The 14,928-nt window shown below is 41.0% G+C and overlaps 1 protein-coding gene across 1 annotated transcript; it reads left to right on the top strand.

Moving 5' to 3' along the window:
• The first annotated feature begins 588 nt into the window (after positions 1 to 588).
• Positions 589 to 7,811, top strand: LMOD2 (leiomodin 2). Its single transcript, XM_075599890.1, has 3 exons — positions 589 to 1,003; positions 2,425 to 3,846; positions 7,406 to 7,811. Exons 1-3 carry the CDS (start codon positions 731 to 733, stop codon positions 7,430 to 7,432), a joined length of 1,722 nt encoding a protein of 573 aa, XP_075456005.1. The 5' UTR covers positions 589 to 730; the 3' UTR covers positions 7,433 to 7,811.
• The last annotated feature ends 7,117 nt before the right edge of the window (positions 7,812 to 14,928 follow it).

Below are 14,928 nucleotides of genomic sequence, written 5' to 3'. Positions count from 1 at the left end.
TATGACAACGTGTTTGCCCCACATATTCTGATGTCTCATATAGGGACCACCTATATTCGCTGATTATGCCTTCCGTATTTTAGGTCTTTCATTCATGTTACATTATATTGGCTTTCATATATCAGCGACATTATTCACATGTTGTATTGGATCAAGTGTTTCTAATATCGCTTCACAAATTCTGTATGTGATTGTGAATACACTTATTTGACTAATTGAAATATTCCTAATTTTCTTCATTATGAGTGCTGGGATTATGTATATATACATTAATATATATATGGACCTAGTAAATGGGACCAAATAATTAAAAATACATTTTCTGTATAAAAATACTGTTACCCTTTTTAATGTAATGTTTTCCTTTGATATTTTGCAACATGTGTACATTCTTTTTTTAATCAGGGTAAACTTAATATGGTAACATCCAGTGTGTCAATAATCCCTCAGTCTGAGAGCCTGGAATTCACTTGTGATGTCACATTCTCTCTGTCCCCATGTCCAGCTGACGTTTGATGCTGAAATAGAGTATGCTTTCATCCCTTTTATGTATTATGGGAACACCCATTGAGCCTTTCTTAAAAGGCTGCCTCTGCCCTGCTAGCAAATCAGTTGCTGCTTAAGAAGACACAGAATACAACCTGTTTCATACCACTTTCTTGATTTACATTTGTGAACTATCTATTTGCTAGCTCTGGTTTTACATTACATTGAACTACAAAAGGGGACCATGTCTACCTTTGGATATAGGAGAGAAATTAGTAAATATGAAGACATTGATGAAGATGAGCTACTGGCCTCACTGTCACCAGAGGAGCTCCTGGAGTTGGAGAGAGAGCTGGAGGACATTGAACCTGACCATAATCTCCCTGTTGGTATGAGGCAAAAAAGTCTAACGGAAAAATCTCCAACAGGAAACTTTAGCAGAGAAGCACTCATGGCTTACTGGGAGAAAGAAACCAAAAAACTAATGGAGAAGGAACAGAATACTGCATGTAATAAGGTGCGTTTGTTATCATTTTATTTGCGATATATATATATATATTTATATATATATATTAGTTACTACCTACTACCACAATGGTGTATCTATAGAAAGCAATTCATTTGTATTTTGCACAATCTCCGCTAAATTAAATTAAATGAGGAACAGAAATGTTCACTTTTTTTTAATGAAAATAAGGGAATAAGAGAATTGCTATAGTTCTGTTATTTATAAAGAGAATATGATTCATGGGTTGCATTAGTGCTTTGATGCTCGGAAGTACAAAAATACCTAACTGAAAAATGGATAGGTAAACCCACCATACACTAGAGGCACTTCAGTAGTTACAGAGATTTGGTTGTTAAGCAAACTTTGTATTTAGGTTCTCTATTGGTGTATTTGAAAACACATTCTCACCATACTGTTGAATTCTGCTGGGCTGCAGGTCCAATTTAAGTCTGCTTTGCACTTGCAGTTGATATTCTATTGTTTCCAAACAGGGTTGTTATCAGCACTTATTATCCTGTTTCTATATTTACCCATCATATCATCACACTCAGCCTGATTAACTACTGTATTAGTCATTACACTTTGAATGTCCTTGAGAAAATACATTCCATTCTTAGTAAAATATACATAGCAATAATAATATACGTGCAAACAAATTCATAACACATGTAGACGTTTTGCCCTAAGCATTGGTCTGTAGACTATTCTATCAATACTCATGCTTAAAACAAATGAGACATAAAATGCATTACATTTGCTTTTATTCAAACTCGAAAGAAGAGATGAACGAATTCGCCCCAAATTCTGTTTGACAATATCTGCCTCCAACTTTCTAACAAGTATGAAAATTCATAAAACATTAGCTGGAACTTTCTTGACCAAAATGTTCGGTAGAAATTAACAAAGTTGAAAAGAAATGAATCAATATGCCATTGAATTTTGATGTTTTAAAGCAAAATTGTCACATTGCGCCAGCAAATAATTTACCCTGAAATATAAGTTTTGCTGTCTGAGGAGGAAGAAAAAAGAGAGAGAGGGAGAGTGATACTTATGAATACACCTGACACCCCGGGCAAATAAGCTAATTTAAATATGCAGATATGTTTATTTAGATATATAAATACTTGAAAAAAGAGCGACAGAAAGTAATCCCATTGAAGTTGGAGCACTCCTTTTAAAACAATAGATGCTGTAATTATTACTGGATCCTCTAATTAAATAATATTTAGCTATATAGACTGATTTTCCAGATATCTCAGGTGTGTTCACTGGTATCTGTCCACTTGCAGCACAAGGGACTCTTTTGGGAGGTATATAAGCCAATGCATACTCTACTAAATAGGACTCCTCTCTCTGTATTGTTTTTACTTTTGGCAGCAAGGGATGAACGTTCTTTCACTATTCAACTGATATATTCCTTTGCTGTTTAGAGTTCAAAGGAGGAGGAGGAGGACGAAGAGAAAAGTGATGAAGAAGAAGAAGACAAGAGTGAAGAAGAGGACTTTACAGGGACCAACAGTGAAATTTCTGAAGAGATTTATACAGAGGAAGATGAAGAAGAAGAAGAAGAAGAAGAAGAAGAAGTAGAGGGGGATGAGGAGGAGGAAGACAAAGAAGAGGAAGAAAGTGAGACAGAAGAAGAACTTCACAAAGAAGAAGTTGTGTGTGCCACAAGTGAACAAGCTGTAGCTGGGAAAAGTTCAGACCAAAATCCTACTCCGAAGTGCAATGGATTGACTGACACCAACACCAGCACATGCAATGGCTATAGTGGAAATGCTGTCAAATATTGCAGACAACCAGACGAGGCTATAAACCACAGAGCAGGTGCTGGTCTTGCTGGCTCCAACCCAACTGTCACTGAGGATGCTCTTGAAAATATTAAACTCGATGATCCAGATACTTATGAAGTCAATCTAAATAACATAGACAATATTACAAAAGAAACACTGATATCTTTCGCACAAGCTTTGAAAGAGAACACCAATGTGAAAATATTTAGTTTAGCAAACACACGTGCTGATGACAGTGTTGCTATAGCTATTGCTGGCATGCTGAGAGTTAATCAAAGCATCACAAGTCTAAACATTGAATCAAACTTCATCACAGGAAAAGGCATAGTCGCCATAATGAGAGCTTTGCAATACAGCAACAATGTTTTAACAGAGCTGAGATTCCATAATCAGAGACATATCATGGGAAGTCAAGTGGAAATGGAAATAGCTACATTGTTGAAGGACAATACTGCTGTGGTTAAGTTAGGTTATCACTTTGAACTACCAGGACCACGCATGTCCATGACAAGTATCCTGACCAGAAATATGGATAAACAAAGACAGAGAAGGATGCAGGAGCAGAAAGAGTCTGGTTATGATCCAACAACCAATCTGAGAACCAAGACCTTGCAGAGAGGAACCCCAGGAGCATCACCTTATTCTTCCCCTAGAGGTTCCCCATGGTCATCTCCAAAACTTACTAGAAAAGTTCAGCCTTTAAACACCTTGCCTATTTCTCCCCCACCTACCCTTTCACCACCTCCACCTCCACCTCCTCCTCCCCCACCCCCACCACTACCATCACTTCAAGAGAAAAAGATCCCCACCAGAAATATAGCAGAAGTTATCAAACAACATGAGAGATCTGCAAAGAAAATACAAAATGGACATCATAAGTCAAAGGGCAAAAAGAGTAAAAAGGAACAGAATAACATATTCAAAGATATAAAAAATTCTTTAAGATCAATTTCAGAGAAAAAGGCGGAAGATGCATCAAGACCCTCCACCCCCCAAAGTTCTGTACGTGATGACCTAATGGATGCCATAAGAGGAAGCAGCATGAAACAGCTGAGGCGGGCAAGTATCTAGCATAAAAAAAAACTAAATGTGACACAGAGGATCATTTAATATTGGATTTTGTGGGGGTTTATGCATGGGTAGCTGTCTAAGGAATAGTTGTTGAGTTTGCAGTTTACTAGGTTTATTCAGTACATAGAGCACATCCTATTTTCCAGCACACTTAGTAATCATTACAGAGGAACAAATTGCAACAATCATCAATAAGTCTTAGAATAGCATCATATCCATGCATCAGTAGCATTGAATTTTTCTAAGGAAGGCTGATATATGTAATATTAAGTTATCTTCTGTGTTTGTTCTGTAACAATTAAGTGACTTACTCACATTTCTTTCTGAATAATTATAGAAAAGCAAACTTTAATTTAAAGTGTGGTTCACCTACCCATTTTAATTTTTTTTTTTAAGTGTAGATGGGAATAAGAGTCTCCTGGGCTGACCTAGTTTCAGCATCTGGGACCCCCAGCTTCCTGAGATACTTACCTCCGAAGGTGCCCTACGGTACAATCCCCTGCTGGGGAAACAAAATGGAGTTTAAATCTCCTGTAGCATGCAGGCCATGACATCATGCATCGCATCTTCCTATTGGCCCATGTGCCAAAGGAGATTTAAGAACCAGAAAGAGCCTCAGCACCTACAAGGGTCGGTATTTCAGGAAGCAGGGGGTGCCCAGTACTGAAATTAATATGGCTCAGCACTGGAGGCCCCATGCTTCCCATCTATACTGTAATGTACTTGGGAAGTACATTTAAACACTGTTTTAAATTTCCAAGTGTTACAAGATGCCAAAATTGGGAAATCTAACCTTCTGGGCTATTAAAGAAATCTTCTAGGCTACAGTATGGCCTTAAGAAGAGATACTAGTCAGTTTTAAAAAGTCCACATCATTACATAGTAGATGAGGTTGAAAAAGGACATATGTCCATCTAATTCAACCTATGTTCAAAATGTTACAAGTAAGGACGAGGCCATGCTAGGCGCACGACGGAGCGTGCGATTTGTGGCCTAGATGGATATATGACGAGGAGGCGTGGCGGAGGTGTGACAGTGACGTCATGTCAGCCTCATTGGCTGAACCACGCATGTGACCCAGCCGTCGCGCGACAAAATCAAATTATTTTGTCTGCTCGACAATCATGCGCACGGTCGCGCTCTATAGCCTTCCTCATAGAGGCACTGCCTTTTGTTCCTGCCGCGTGCGCAGTTGCGCTAAGCATGGACGTGGCCTAAGTCAGCAATTAAAATAATGTTTGTTCTAAGAAAATAAGCTTACAACCATTTAATCAGATAGGACGGGGCTATGTATAAAATAAACTATTTTTAAAAAGTTTGTATTATTAATATGCGGACCATATATATTAAGCGTCTGCTTCAAGGTACTATAACTTCTTTTAAAAAGGTTAAGTCTCTACTGAACCTTAATTGCAGTTACATATATTTGTGTTAAGTAGGAGTGATGGATGCCTTTTTAAAATATAAAAATTAGTTACCTATATGTTATTTTTTTTAATCTGTTAGTTTCTACACATTGCAATCTGAAATCTGGGAGTGTTTTAACTTCTTTTAGCTCCACTTTTTTGTTTAATATCAATGTTTTCAGCAAAACCCGTCCTTTCCCTCCACAGAGCAAATGTTTTCTTCCTCCTCTAAAAAGAAGGAATCAGGCCAAGCACCATTTTGGTTTCTTAAAGGATTCTTAAATTTGAAAGAAATCAAATACCTTGATTACAAAATGTTGTATTCTGAGCACGGTCTCATTAAATTCTATATATATATATATATAGCTCAACCCCGTTATAACGCGATAAGTTACAACGCGAATCCGCTTATAACGCGATGCAGCGTGGCTCCCAATTTTCGGATTTCTGAATACTTTACAACATGATTCTTGGTGTCTTAAATACTTTACTGTACAATGCATACAATTGTACATTAGTTCTAACGCGATCCACATATAACGCGATGTGATTCTTTGGACCCCAAGCAGAGTGTCATAAGGGGGTTGAGCTGTATATATGTACATACTGTATGTAATGCTGTTTCCCCCACCCCTTGGGAGATTCTGCCATTACACAGTGTAAGGTGGTGCATACCTTCTGGCTCAGAGTAGATCTGAGTCTCCGCCGATGTTGTTGGGGAGAACAGGACAGGTTTCTGGGGTACATGACAGTTGCTTATCTCTGGGTACACAGCGCCTCCGTCTGCTGCAGGCTCCAGATGTATGGAGCCAATCTCCCACAGTACAAATGGTTTCCTCTCCCCCCAGAAAGATTACACACCATGCAGGAGGTATAGTAAACTGGAGTCGGTTTATTCCTTTGCACACACAGTATTCTGCAGGCTTCTGCTAAATACAGTTCAATGCAGGTCTCCAACTTCCGGATGGTCCCTGGACATACTCTCCAGGCCAAGGGCACCAGAAGCAGTCCCTACTCTTCCCTGACCCTCTAGCAGAGCCAGGGGAATGGACCATGGAAGGGAAGAGGGAAGAGGACCAGGGTATGCCAGCGCACAGCAATCCTGCGTGTTACCTGTCTCTCTCAATGGTAGAGACAACTAGCTAAATTTGGTGGTGCAGCCCCTTAAGTACAGTAGGGGGAAGGTGCCTGGCCTGAACCCAGGATTGAACAGAACCCAGGCCTAGTCCCACCTCCTCCTCTGTCACTTAAGAAAGCTGTCTGAGTGGGGAAAAACCATGATTGGTCCTGACACTGCCTGCTCTTACCAGGGCTTGCATGTCAGAAAGGGCAGACTGGTAGCCAAAACCAGACATGGCTATATATATATATTGTCTATTAGTTTTTGATTATTAAGCTCGACTAACACGGTACAGATACCTATATATATATAATATATATATATATACAGTATATATATATATATATATATATATATAGGTATCTGTACCGTGTTAGTCGAGCTTAATAATCAAAAACTAATAGACAATACCGTTCTGTGGCTAACAAAATGCTTTTATTTGAGCGAGCTTTCGCGATACACTGATCTCTTCTTCCGGTGGTGTTACAATGTTACTTATGGTGTTAAATGGACCCTGAATATTATGTGTACACACACATACTTTGACTGTACATCACTAACGTTCAGGGACCACTTAACACCTTAAGTCATAAATCGCATACTGCACAGGCGGGAGGGCTATTCTTCCGTCAGATACATTCCAGGATGCATGGTTTTAAGTAAAAATGTTTCTTGCTTTATCCATTGTAACATCGCTGGAAGAAGAGATCAGTGTATTTCGAAAGCTCGCACAAATAAAAGCATTTGGACCAGTATAGCTTCAGCTTTGCAAGCAAAACACTTTCTTAAAGACCTCCGTGATTTTGAGATACATATTATTAAAATATAAATAGCCAAAATTCTCAGTCTGGAAGTTGCATAGAAAATCTTTCTGGCTTACAGTGCAGATGTTTACGTCAAATAAGTTTGTTATAACACCATTTTAAATCCAATGTGCTTCAAGACACATGCAGAAAAAGTGAAACACTTCTCAGTTTCTGCAATCAATTGAAAGTAACAAAGACATTTTTTTTTTTGGTAGGTGGACGTTCCAGAATATCTTCGGTAATATCTCTGGTAATACCTTAGACAAAAGAAGAGCAAACCCTAAGGAGATTGCAAAAGAAAGCTTTGCCGCGTTACCTGCCGTTAATTAAACATGTGTAAGCTGTTATCAAAGTGCACTCTTAGGTTTGAAATCTAGCATCTTTTTCTTGTTAATGTGTAGACTGTGATGCAAACACAAATACGTTAAAAAGTACCATCATTTTATATGTAAATATGGAGTAAACAACTTTTTTTTAAATAATATTCTTTTTTGTTAATTATTAAACAGTGGCATATTTATCTACGTTGGTTAAGTATCACAAACCTTGTTTTTTGCACTAAAATATTTTGTTTCTGTGGCTTTTTTTTCCAATGAAATAATAAAAGGTTTAACCTTTAAAGGCAATTGTCATTTCCACAGGTACTGTAAATACAAAGCATACACATACACAATAATGCAGGCAGCTCGCCTGCCAAAGTAACACAAAAAGTTCAGAGTTCCGAGTTACAGAACAATTAATTAAATTAAAAAATGTTGTCATTTTTGAGGGAGACCCAGGATATTCTTTACACATGTATTTTTTTTATACGGTTGCATTTATTTAATCATATCATGGGTTATCAAACTTTGCATCACCAATAAAAAAAATATATAAATTCATAACTGGGGAAAAGAAATCTCAAATATTTTAGGCCTCCGTGCCTCTATTTATTCATACCGGAACTTTTTAGAATGTGTGTAAGTCTGCTGCTGTTCTGAGGACTGTTCCTGTCTATAGTAGACATAATTGTAGACATGAACTTTTCTATAATGACACTTGTCAATCTCCAAAACAAACATGGTGTACATGTGCAGAAGCCGTTTGCCCCAAGCTAAACAGCCTCACCAGTGCTAACCTGGTTCCCTCTGGTCACGAGACTAGAGTCCAGTTTTGGTTTTCCAAGTCCCTATTACCCACATAGATACAGTACAGCACTATTACTAATAAAAAGACACCGAGACATGAATTAGAACACAAGTACTGGACCAAAGGCTTTTTAACGACCCAGAGTCAGGAATTGTAACATTTGGTTTATTTAAAAAAGGAAAAATTATATTTGGCCATTGTGAATATTGGGGCGAGTCTTTCCCGCCCCTTCCCTTCAGAGTAGAGCACGATATTCTATGTATACGCAGAAAGTACATGGTGTTTCACTGTCTGCAGAAAATATACCTTTTAATGTAAACATTTTGAAGTATTCATTTCTCTAAATTGTACTTTAAAATGTAGTACATTTCCGGCGGTGATTGTACATTAGGGAATCTCACCACTGCATCTCAATATTTCAACATTATTAGCCCCAGAAAAGCTGTCCCAGGTGTGTGAAACAAAGAAATAAATGAAGAAGGGAATCTGGATTCCAATTTATATATCTCATGAAGCATTCAAGGGGGAGGATTCTCAGAAGGTCGCCATTTTTGCTACGCTATCTCCATTTAACGAATCGATATCCGTAACGCATATCTACAAAGCTGCTTAACCCTACAATGTTCAGTCCTTTTCCTTAACAATAAGAGAACAATATATTTTAACTTGACCATAGGCTTCTTTATATGCAAATCATATGGCAATGAGCACTTTACCTATCAACAGAGATCCGCAGACCTCTGTTACTGTTAACGAACGAGACTGAAGCTGAAAGTTGCCCTTACACATTTCTAAACCCTAACTAGCAGTGTGTTATTTCTACAAATAGCCTACAAGGGAAATGGGAAGGTCTTAAGTGGTACCCACATGAATATACCGAGTGTATTGTATTGTATTGTATGTTTTTATTTATATAGCGCCATTAATGTACATAGCGCTTCACAGTAGTAATACATGTGGTAATCAAATAAATAACAGATAATATAAATAACAGATCATGGGAATAAGTGCTTTAGACATACCGTAAATTCCGGACTATAAGCCGCACCTGAATATAAGCCGCACCCATTGAATTTTAAACAATTTATTACTTTGAACATAAATAAGCCGCACCTGAATATAAGCCGCACCTGAATATAAGCTCTCTCCCCCCTGCACCTCACATCATCCCCCCCAGCACCTCACATTAACCCCCAGCACATCACATCAACCCCCCCTGCACCACACATCAACCCCCCCTGCACCACACATCAAGCCCCCCAGCACCTCACATTAACCCCTGAGCACCTCACATCAAGCCCCCAGCACCTCACATTAACCCCTGAGCACCTCACATCAAGCCCCCAGCACCTCACATTAACCCCCAGCACATCACATCAACCCCCCCTTCACCACACATCAACCCCCCCTGCACCACACATCAAGCTCCCCAGCACCTCACATTAACCCCCCAGTTTAAATAGTTTTAGACAAAGTTGTCAATCACCAATCTGCTCTCCGGAATTACACTCCACAATACCACAATGGTAACCGGATACTGGGGAGCGCAGGTATATATAGAAAAAAGCAGACACAAGCATATAGTGCAAATATGTCTGTTCAAGTGGTAGGTATTAGAACAAAATAGCCCAATGAGATTTGAACTTACAGATTTCTCAAAGGACCTGTGTATGTAAAGGTATCTTTGTTGGATTCAGGCTTGACCTCCAAATCACGCTTAGATAAATGTAGTGGGACCTTGGCAGGATGAAAAAGAAACACAGAACATAGTGCAGACTGTTCCGACTTTTTATCTATTAAAACTAATATAAAAAATTTGCACTCACATTTTGCAAATGAAATCAAGCAAATTGGGATAATAACCCCGCCAAATGTGTGTCCGCTTCCGCGAATGAACTGTTACACAGCGCCCGTCTTGGTGAGGATGAGGTGGGATCCCTCTGAGGCTGGAAAGAACGCCATCGGTCAGCTGACGGCTCTGTGTGCGTTTTCCACTTGCCTCACTTTGGAACCTTATGTCTCGCATCTCTCATCTCACACTCCTTGGCGTTACCAGAAGCGGAATGATGGGCGGGCTGGAGTCTGCTCGAGAGCAGAAAGCGGGGAAAATTCATATATAAGCCGCACCTGAATATAAGCCGCGAGGTTCTAAGAATGGGGAAAAAGTAGCGGCTTATAGTCCGGAAATTACGGTAAAAGTAACATTTCGGAAGAGGAGTCCCTGCCCTGAGGAGTTTACAGTCTAATTGGTAGGTAGGGAGAACGTACAGAGACAGTAGGAGGGAGTTCTGGTAAGTGCGTCTGCAGGGGGCCAAGCTTTATGTATCATGTGTTCAGAATATCCACAGTGCTATTCATACGCTTCTTTAAGCAAGTGTGTCTTAAGGTGGGTCTTAAACTTAACCTTTTCATAACATGTGTAATACTAACATATATATGGTGGAACATATAAATGGCGGAAACACAGCAACACATTGATATAAAATTATAATTTTTTTAAGAGTTTACTATTATTTGTTGTTTAATGATGAAAGTGAATGTTGGCTATGTTGATGTGGCCTACTATTGCATATAATATTTATTGTATAAAGTTTGAGTTTAGCTGAATGAATCTATATATGAGAAAATTATTTTCAAGGAGACAGACGTAACCAAAATAATATTTTATTACACACAGTTGAGGCATTGTGTTTAAAAAAATTAAATCAAATTCATTAACATATACAGTATATATGGTTATCTTTGTTGTTTATTATATAACAGACACTATATTTACATACTAAGCCTCCTTGTAGCTGTAGCTCTGACTTCCACACTTGGGCCATGGGTACGCACTCTCCCATCACCAATAACGTCCTTTCCCAATGCGCATATGGAGGGTATTTTTTTGCACGTCTGAATGCTACATTAATACCTGTTCATCCAGGTAATGTCACGATGGTCGTTTTGCTAATGGATGTTAGTTTTGCATCTCATTAGCTTTAAGGATACCCGTTAATAAAGAGAAAAATAACGTATGTTACCTATTTCGGGAACACTACGTTATTAGGTCCAAATTAATGGAGCTCTGTGGAACTACCCAAAAGTTCCTAGGATCATTGTTTTAGTACATTAGAATGAATAGGTTTAGGTTTTGTTTGTTTGAAAAGAGCATGTTGCGTTGTAAAGCTATAAAAAGACTGGATACATACTTCCCATTACCTACATGTGCTACATTTATTATGGGGGCAAACATAATGCTCTGTTTACATCATTACATATTACTGATGGTCCCCACTATCCAGTCACAATGTCCTTCTTCTACTGTAGATATCGGTGGTTAAACCACTATTTTGGAACAGAGTCTCATACTAGTTACTACTATTCATTAGAAGTCAGTGGCATTGGCTTTGGAGTTGGGTGAATGTCTTCAAATGGGTTTCGCCCCATTTGAAGTGAATTTCTCTTAAATTTAGTGTTTTCGCAAAATTTGAATGACTGGTTACATTTACCAAAATATTTCCAATCGATGGTGGAGGCTTTTTGACACTTTTTTACTCACCATAATTTTTTGTCTACCCAGTTTGCCCAATATTGCAGAAATTGCACTATATAAAGGGTAATTTTATCTGAATTTAAGGTCATGTGACCAGCACAATGACTTTATATGCTTGGTACATTTTGTTTGCAAACTTTGCAGATTTTCGGTCCATTTTTTCCAAAAAAGGGCACATTTTGCCTTGTTCACAAACTGAGAAGAAAATCAGTTCTTATGGCTCAATACAGCTGGCCTGAAAATGGATCTCCATTTTGGGCTCCTTTTACTTTTTCTTAAAAATATTTTTACTTACACTACACTTTCTCGCCCACTTTAATAAGTTGAGGCCAAAATAGAAATGTTGCATACAGTATATTTCAATTTATCAAGGCACTTTGCAGCAGAGTTTTTATTAACACATGTAACGGGTATTCCCCCACCCAATCGCATATAGAGGGTATGTGAGGGGGAACCTATATGTTACCAGGTGTGGTGCGTTACCTGTTGGTTCACAGGCGGGCTGAGCTTCCGCCACGGGGAACCTGGGGTACATACATATAACACAATCTTGTGGTGCAACGCATCCACCTGCGATGGCTCCCGCTAGAGGAGGAGTGGTTCCTCGCAGAACAAATATATCTCACTCAACACACTGTATGTAAAATAACCAATGACTTTACTGTTGCAATACGTATTCATGTATAACAGGTATCCCCCTCTGGAGGAGACACTAACTACTGCGTCTCGCAGGACGCTCCCACCTACACCGGGTGATCCCACCTCGTGTCCAATAACCCCACACAATATGTCCCGCACTCTTTAGGTGAGATGATGTGTGTGACTGCGCAGCCACCGGTACCGTGTGAGTATAATGTAGGATTGTTGGTGCACTTGAAGATTGATACCTGCCCGGGGCTCCCACCCCAGGTTCCGCAGACTACGTCAGGGATTCCGCCCGATCCGACATTGTCCTCCACACCGCGTTGGGTGAATTCCAGCGTGGATATCACCTTAGTCTCAGGGTCTTTGGTGGCGTTCCGCGCCCAGAACCCACCTCGCAGGGCTGCACGGCTTCAGCGCTGTGTCCCTGACTATCCAAATAGCTAATGGGGCAGTGTCCCTATCTAGGGCCTGTCCCTATAGCACCACAAGCTAAACAGTGGCTCAGGACCTGGGACCTAGGGGGCTGCTGGCCTAATGCAGTGGGTCACTAACCCCTGCACTCACCTCCTTCCCCTAGCTTGTCCTGGTCCTGACTGACTGCGTAGCTTCAAAACCCGCGAAATGTATCTTTTCTTGCCTTCAGGGCAATACTTCAGCCCTATTGGCTCCCTGGCATCACGTGGGGCGCAGCTGAGGCTCATGGGACTTGTGGTCCCTTCCAAGAGCCTGTCCCTGGTAGGCTAGGGTTCGCGCGCTATCACTGGGCATGCGCAATGTTCCTGGCTGGCCACCACACCAAAATCTGCACTGCGCATGCGCTAATACTTAGAAGCTGGCGGCAACCCCCAAGCAGGACTCTGACCGCCCCCACTCTTCCGATCGGCCGACGGGACCGCCATTGGGCTCGGCGGCACCCGCGATCGCTGGAAGGTGAGGGGGGGGGGGCTTGGCAGGCAGGGGGGACCTGGCTACACACAGAAAACAGATCAGTTGCAATCATGAAGTATAAGGATGAGTAACAGATTTTGAGAACCTTCACCAGTGCAAAAATTGACATTATGTACAGAATGAGCTGAGTGTACATACACTGCTGGGTTTGTCGCTTTATTCACAATTGGGTCTCCCACTTTGGGGGGTGCGCGCGCAATTCCTCCCCCTCTCCCTTCAGACTATTTTATCTGTATGGGTGTTGTGTGGGGGTGCGCGCGCACCTACGAGCAGGGGAGGTCCTTAGCTGTGTCCCCGCGTCTCTTATGCATGCGCGGGGTGACGTGGGGGAGGGAGGTCCTCTACTGGGGATGATCGTGACGCCTATCAGCACAGGGTGAGTTTACACCTCCATATGCTGCGGGGTCATTTGATCACTTAGACGGGGAATCCCCCTCCCTCCCCTTGCGCGCCGTTGCGCATGTGTGATTGATGCGGTGGCGCATTGGAGGATTGCGGTAAGTGACGTAATTGTGTTTGGCACCAAAACTAGCAGTCAGCTGTATTTAAACAGGCTGTACCATGATGTGGAACTTCTTGATAAAGTGCATAGCCTGCACGAAACGTGTAGAAGGGCTACTACCCTCGATTTTATGTGTTCCCAATAAAGCTTGATTTTTTTGGTCAGACCTGCTTCTCTCTCATGTCGTGCGTTGCACACACTTGTTTTGGCAGGATGAAAATAGTCCAGTTTTGCTTAAAATTGCCTTGATATAGACCCCACTGATGTGAACTGACGTTCACTATATATACAGTAGGATATTTGTGCAGTGTAATTGTGTCTGTTTGAGGTGCAAATATAATGTAATGTTACTTACTGCAGTATTCAACAAGAGTGATGGCAAAATAACAACAGCAGCTGCAAGTTCAAATAATTTGATAATATCAACTGCAACCTTATCCAATGTAATGCTTGGAAGGGAAGCTGGCTAGAGTGGTGTAGGATAAATGACCCCAGTCTTATCATTCTGTGTTCAAGTGCAGCACTCCTGGGTGTTTGCATATGTCTATGACCCTATTTGGCCTCATATATATATATATATATATATATATATATGTAGCCAGGTCCCCCTCTGCATTGCTGCCCCCCCCCCCTCTGGGTACTCACCGCGGTGGTTAGGAGGTTAGCCGCGCTCGTGGAGAGGTGTGGGAGCATGAGTTAGCATAGCGCGCCGTTATTGAGGAGTGCAGGTTGCCAGGGAAGCTTGCGGTAGCGTTGCTGGTGCTTCGGCGGGTCCCGGTGCAGGTGTCGCCATAGCGAATTGCTCACGCATGCGCAGTGAAGATTTCAGAGCGGGAAACTGGCAGGGAAGTTCGCGCATGCGCAGGACAAGCGCGCGAACGCTAGCCTACCAAGGAAGGCTCTTGGAAGGGACTACAAGTCCCATGAGCCTCGGGAGCGGCCCCATGACGCCAGGGAGCCAATAGGGCTGCAGGAGCTTC

Source organism: Ascaphus truei, chromosome 5 (assembly GCF_040206685.1).
Source record: "Ascaphus truei isolate aAscTru1 chromosome 5, aAscTru1.hap1, whole genome shotgun sequence".
NCBI lineage: Eukaryota > Metazoa > Chordata > Amphibia > Anura > Ascaphidae > Ascaphus > Ascaphus truei.
The sequence above is the reverse complement of the archived record's forward strand: the minus strand, read 5'-3'. Positions and strand labels throughout refer to the sequence as shown.

Excerpts from the sequence above, each read along its gene's own strand:
- LMOD2 (XM_075599890.1), top strand. The coding sequence starts at position 731 with ATGTCTACCTTTGGATATAGGAGAGAAATTAGTAAATATGAAGACATT. Across the intron at positions 1,004-2,424 it reads AGAATACTGCATGTAATAAG|AGTTCAAAGGAGGAGGAGGA; the intron begins GTGCGTTTGTTA and ends TTTGCTGTTTAG. Across the intron at positions 3,847-7,405 it reads GCATGAAACAGCTGAGGCGG|GTGGACGTTCCAGAATATCT; the intron begins GCAAGTATCTAG and ends TTTTTTTGGTAG.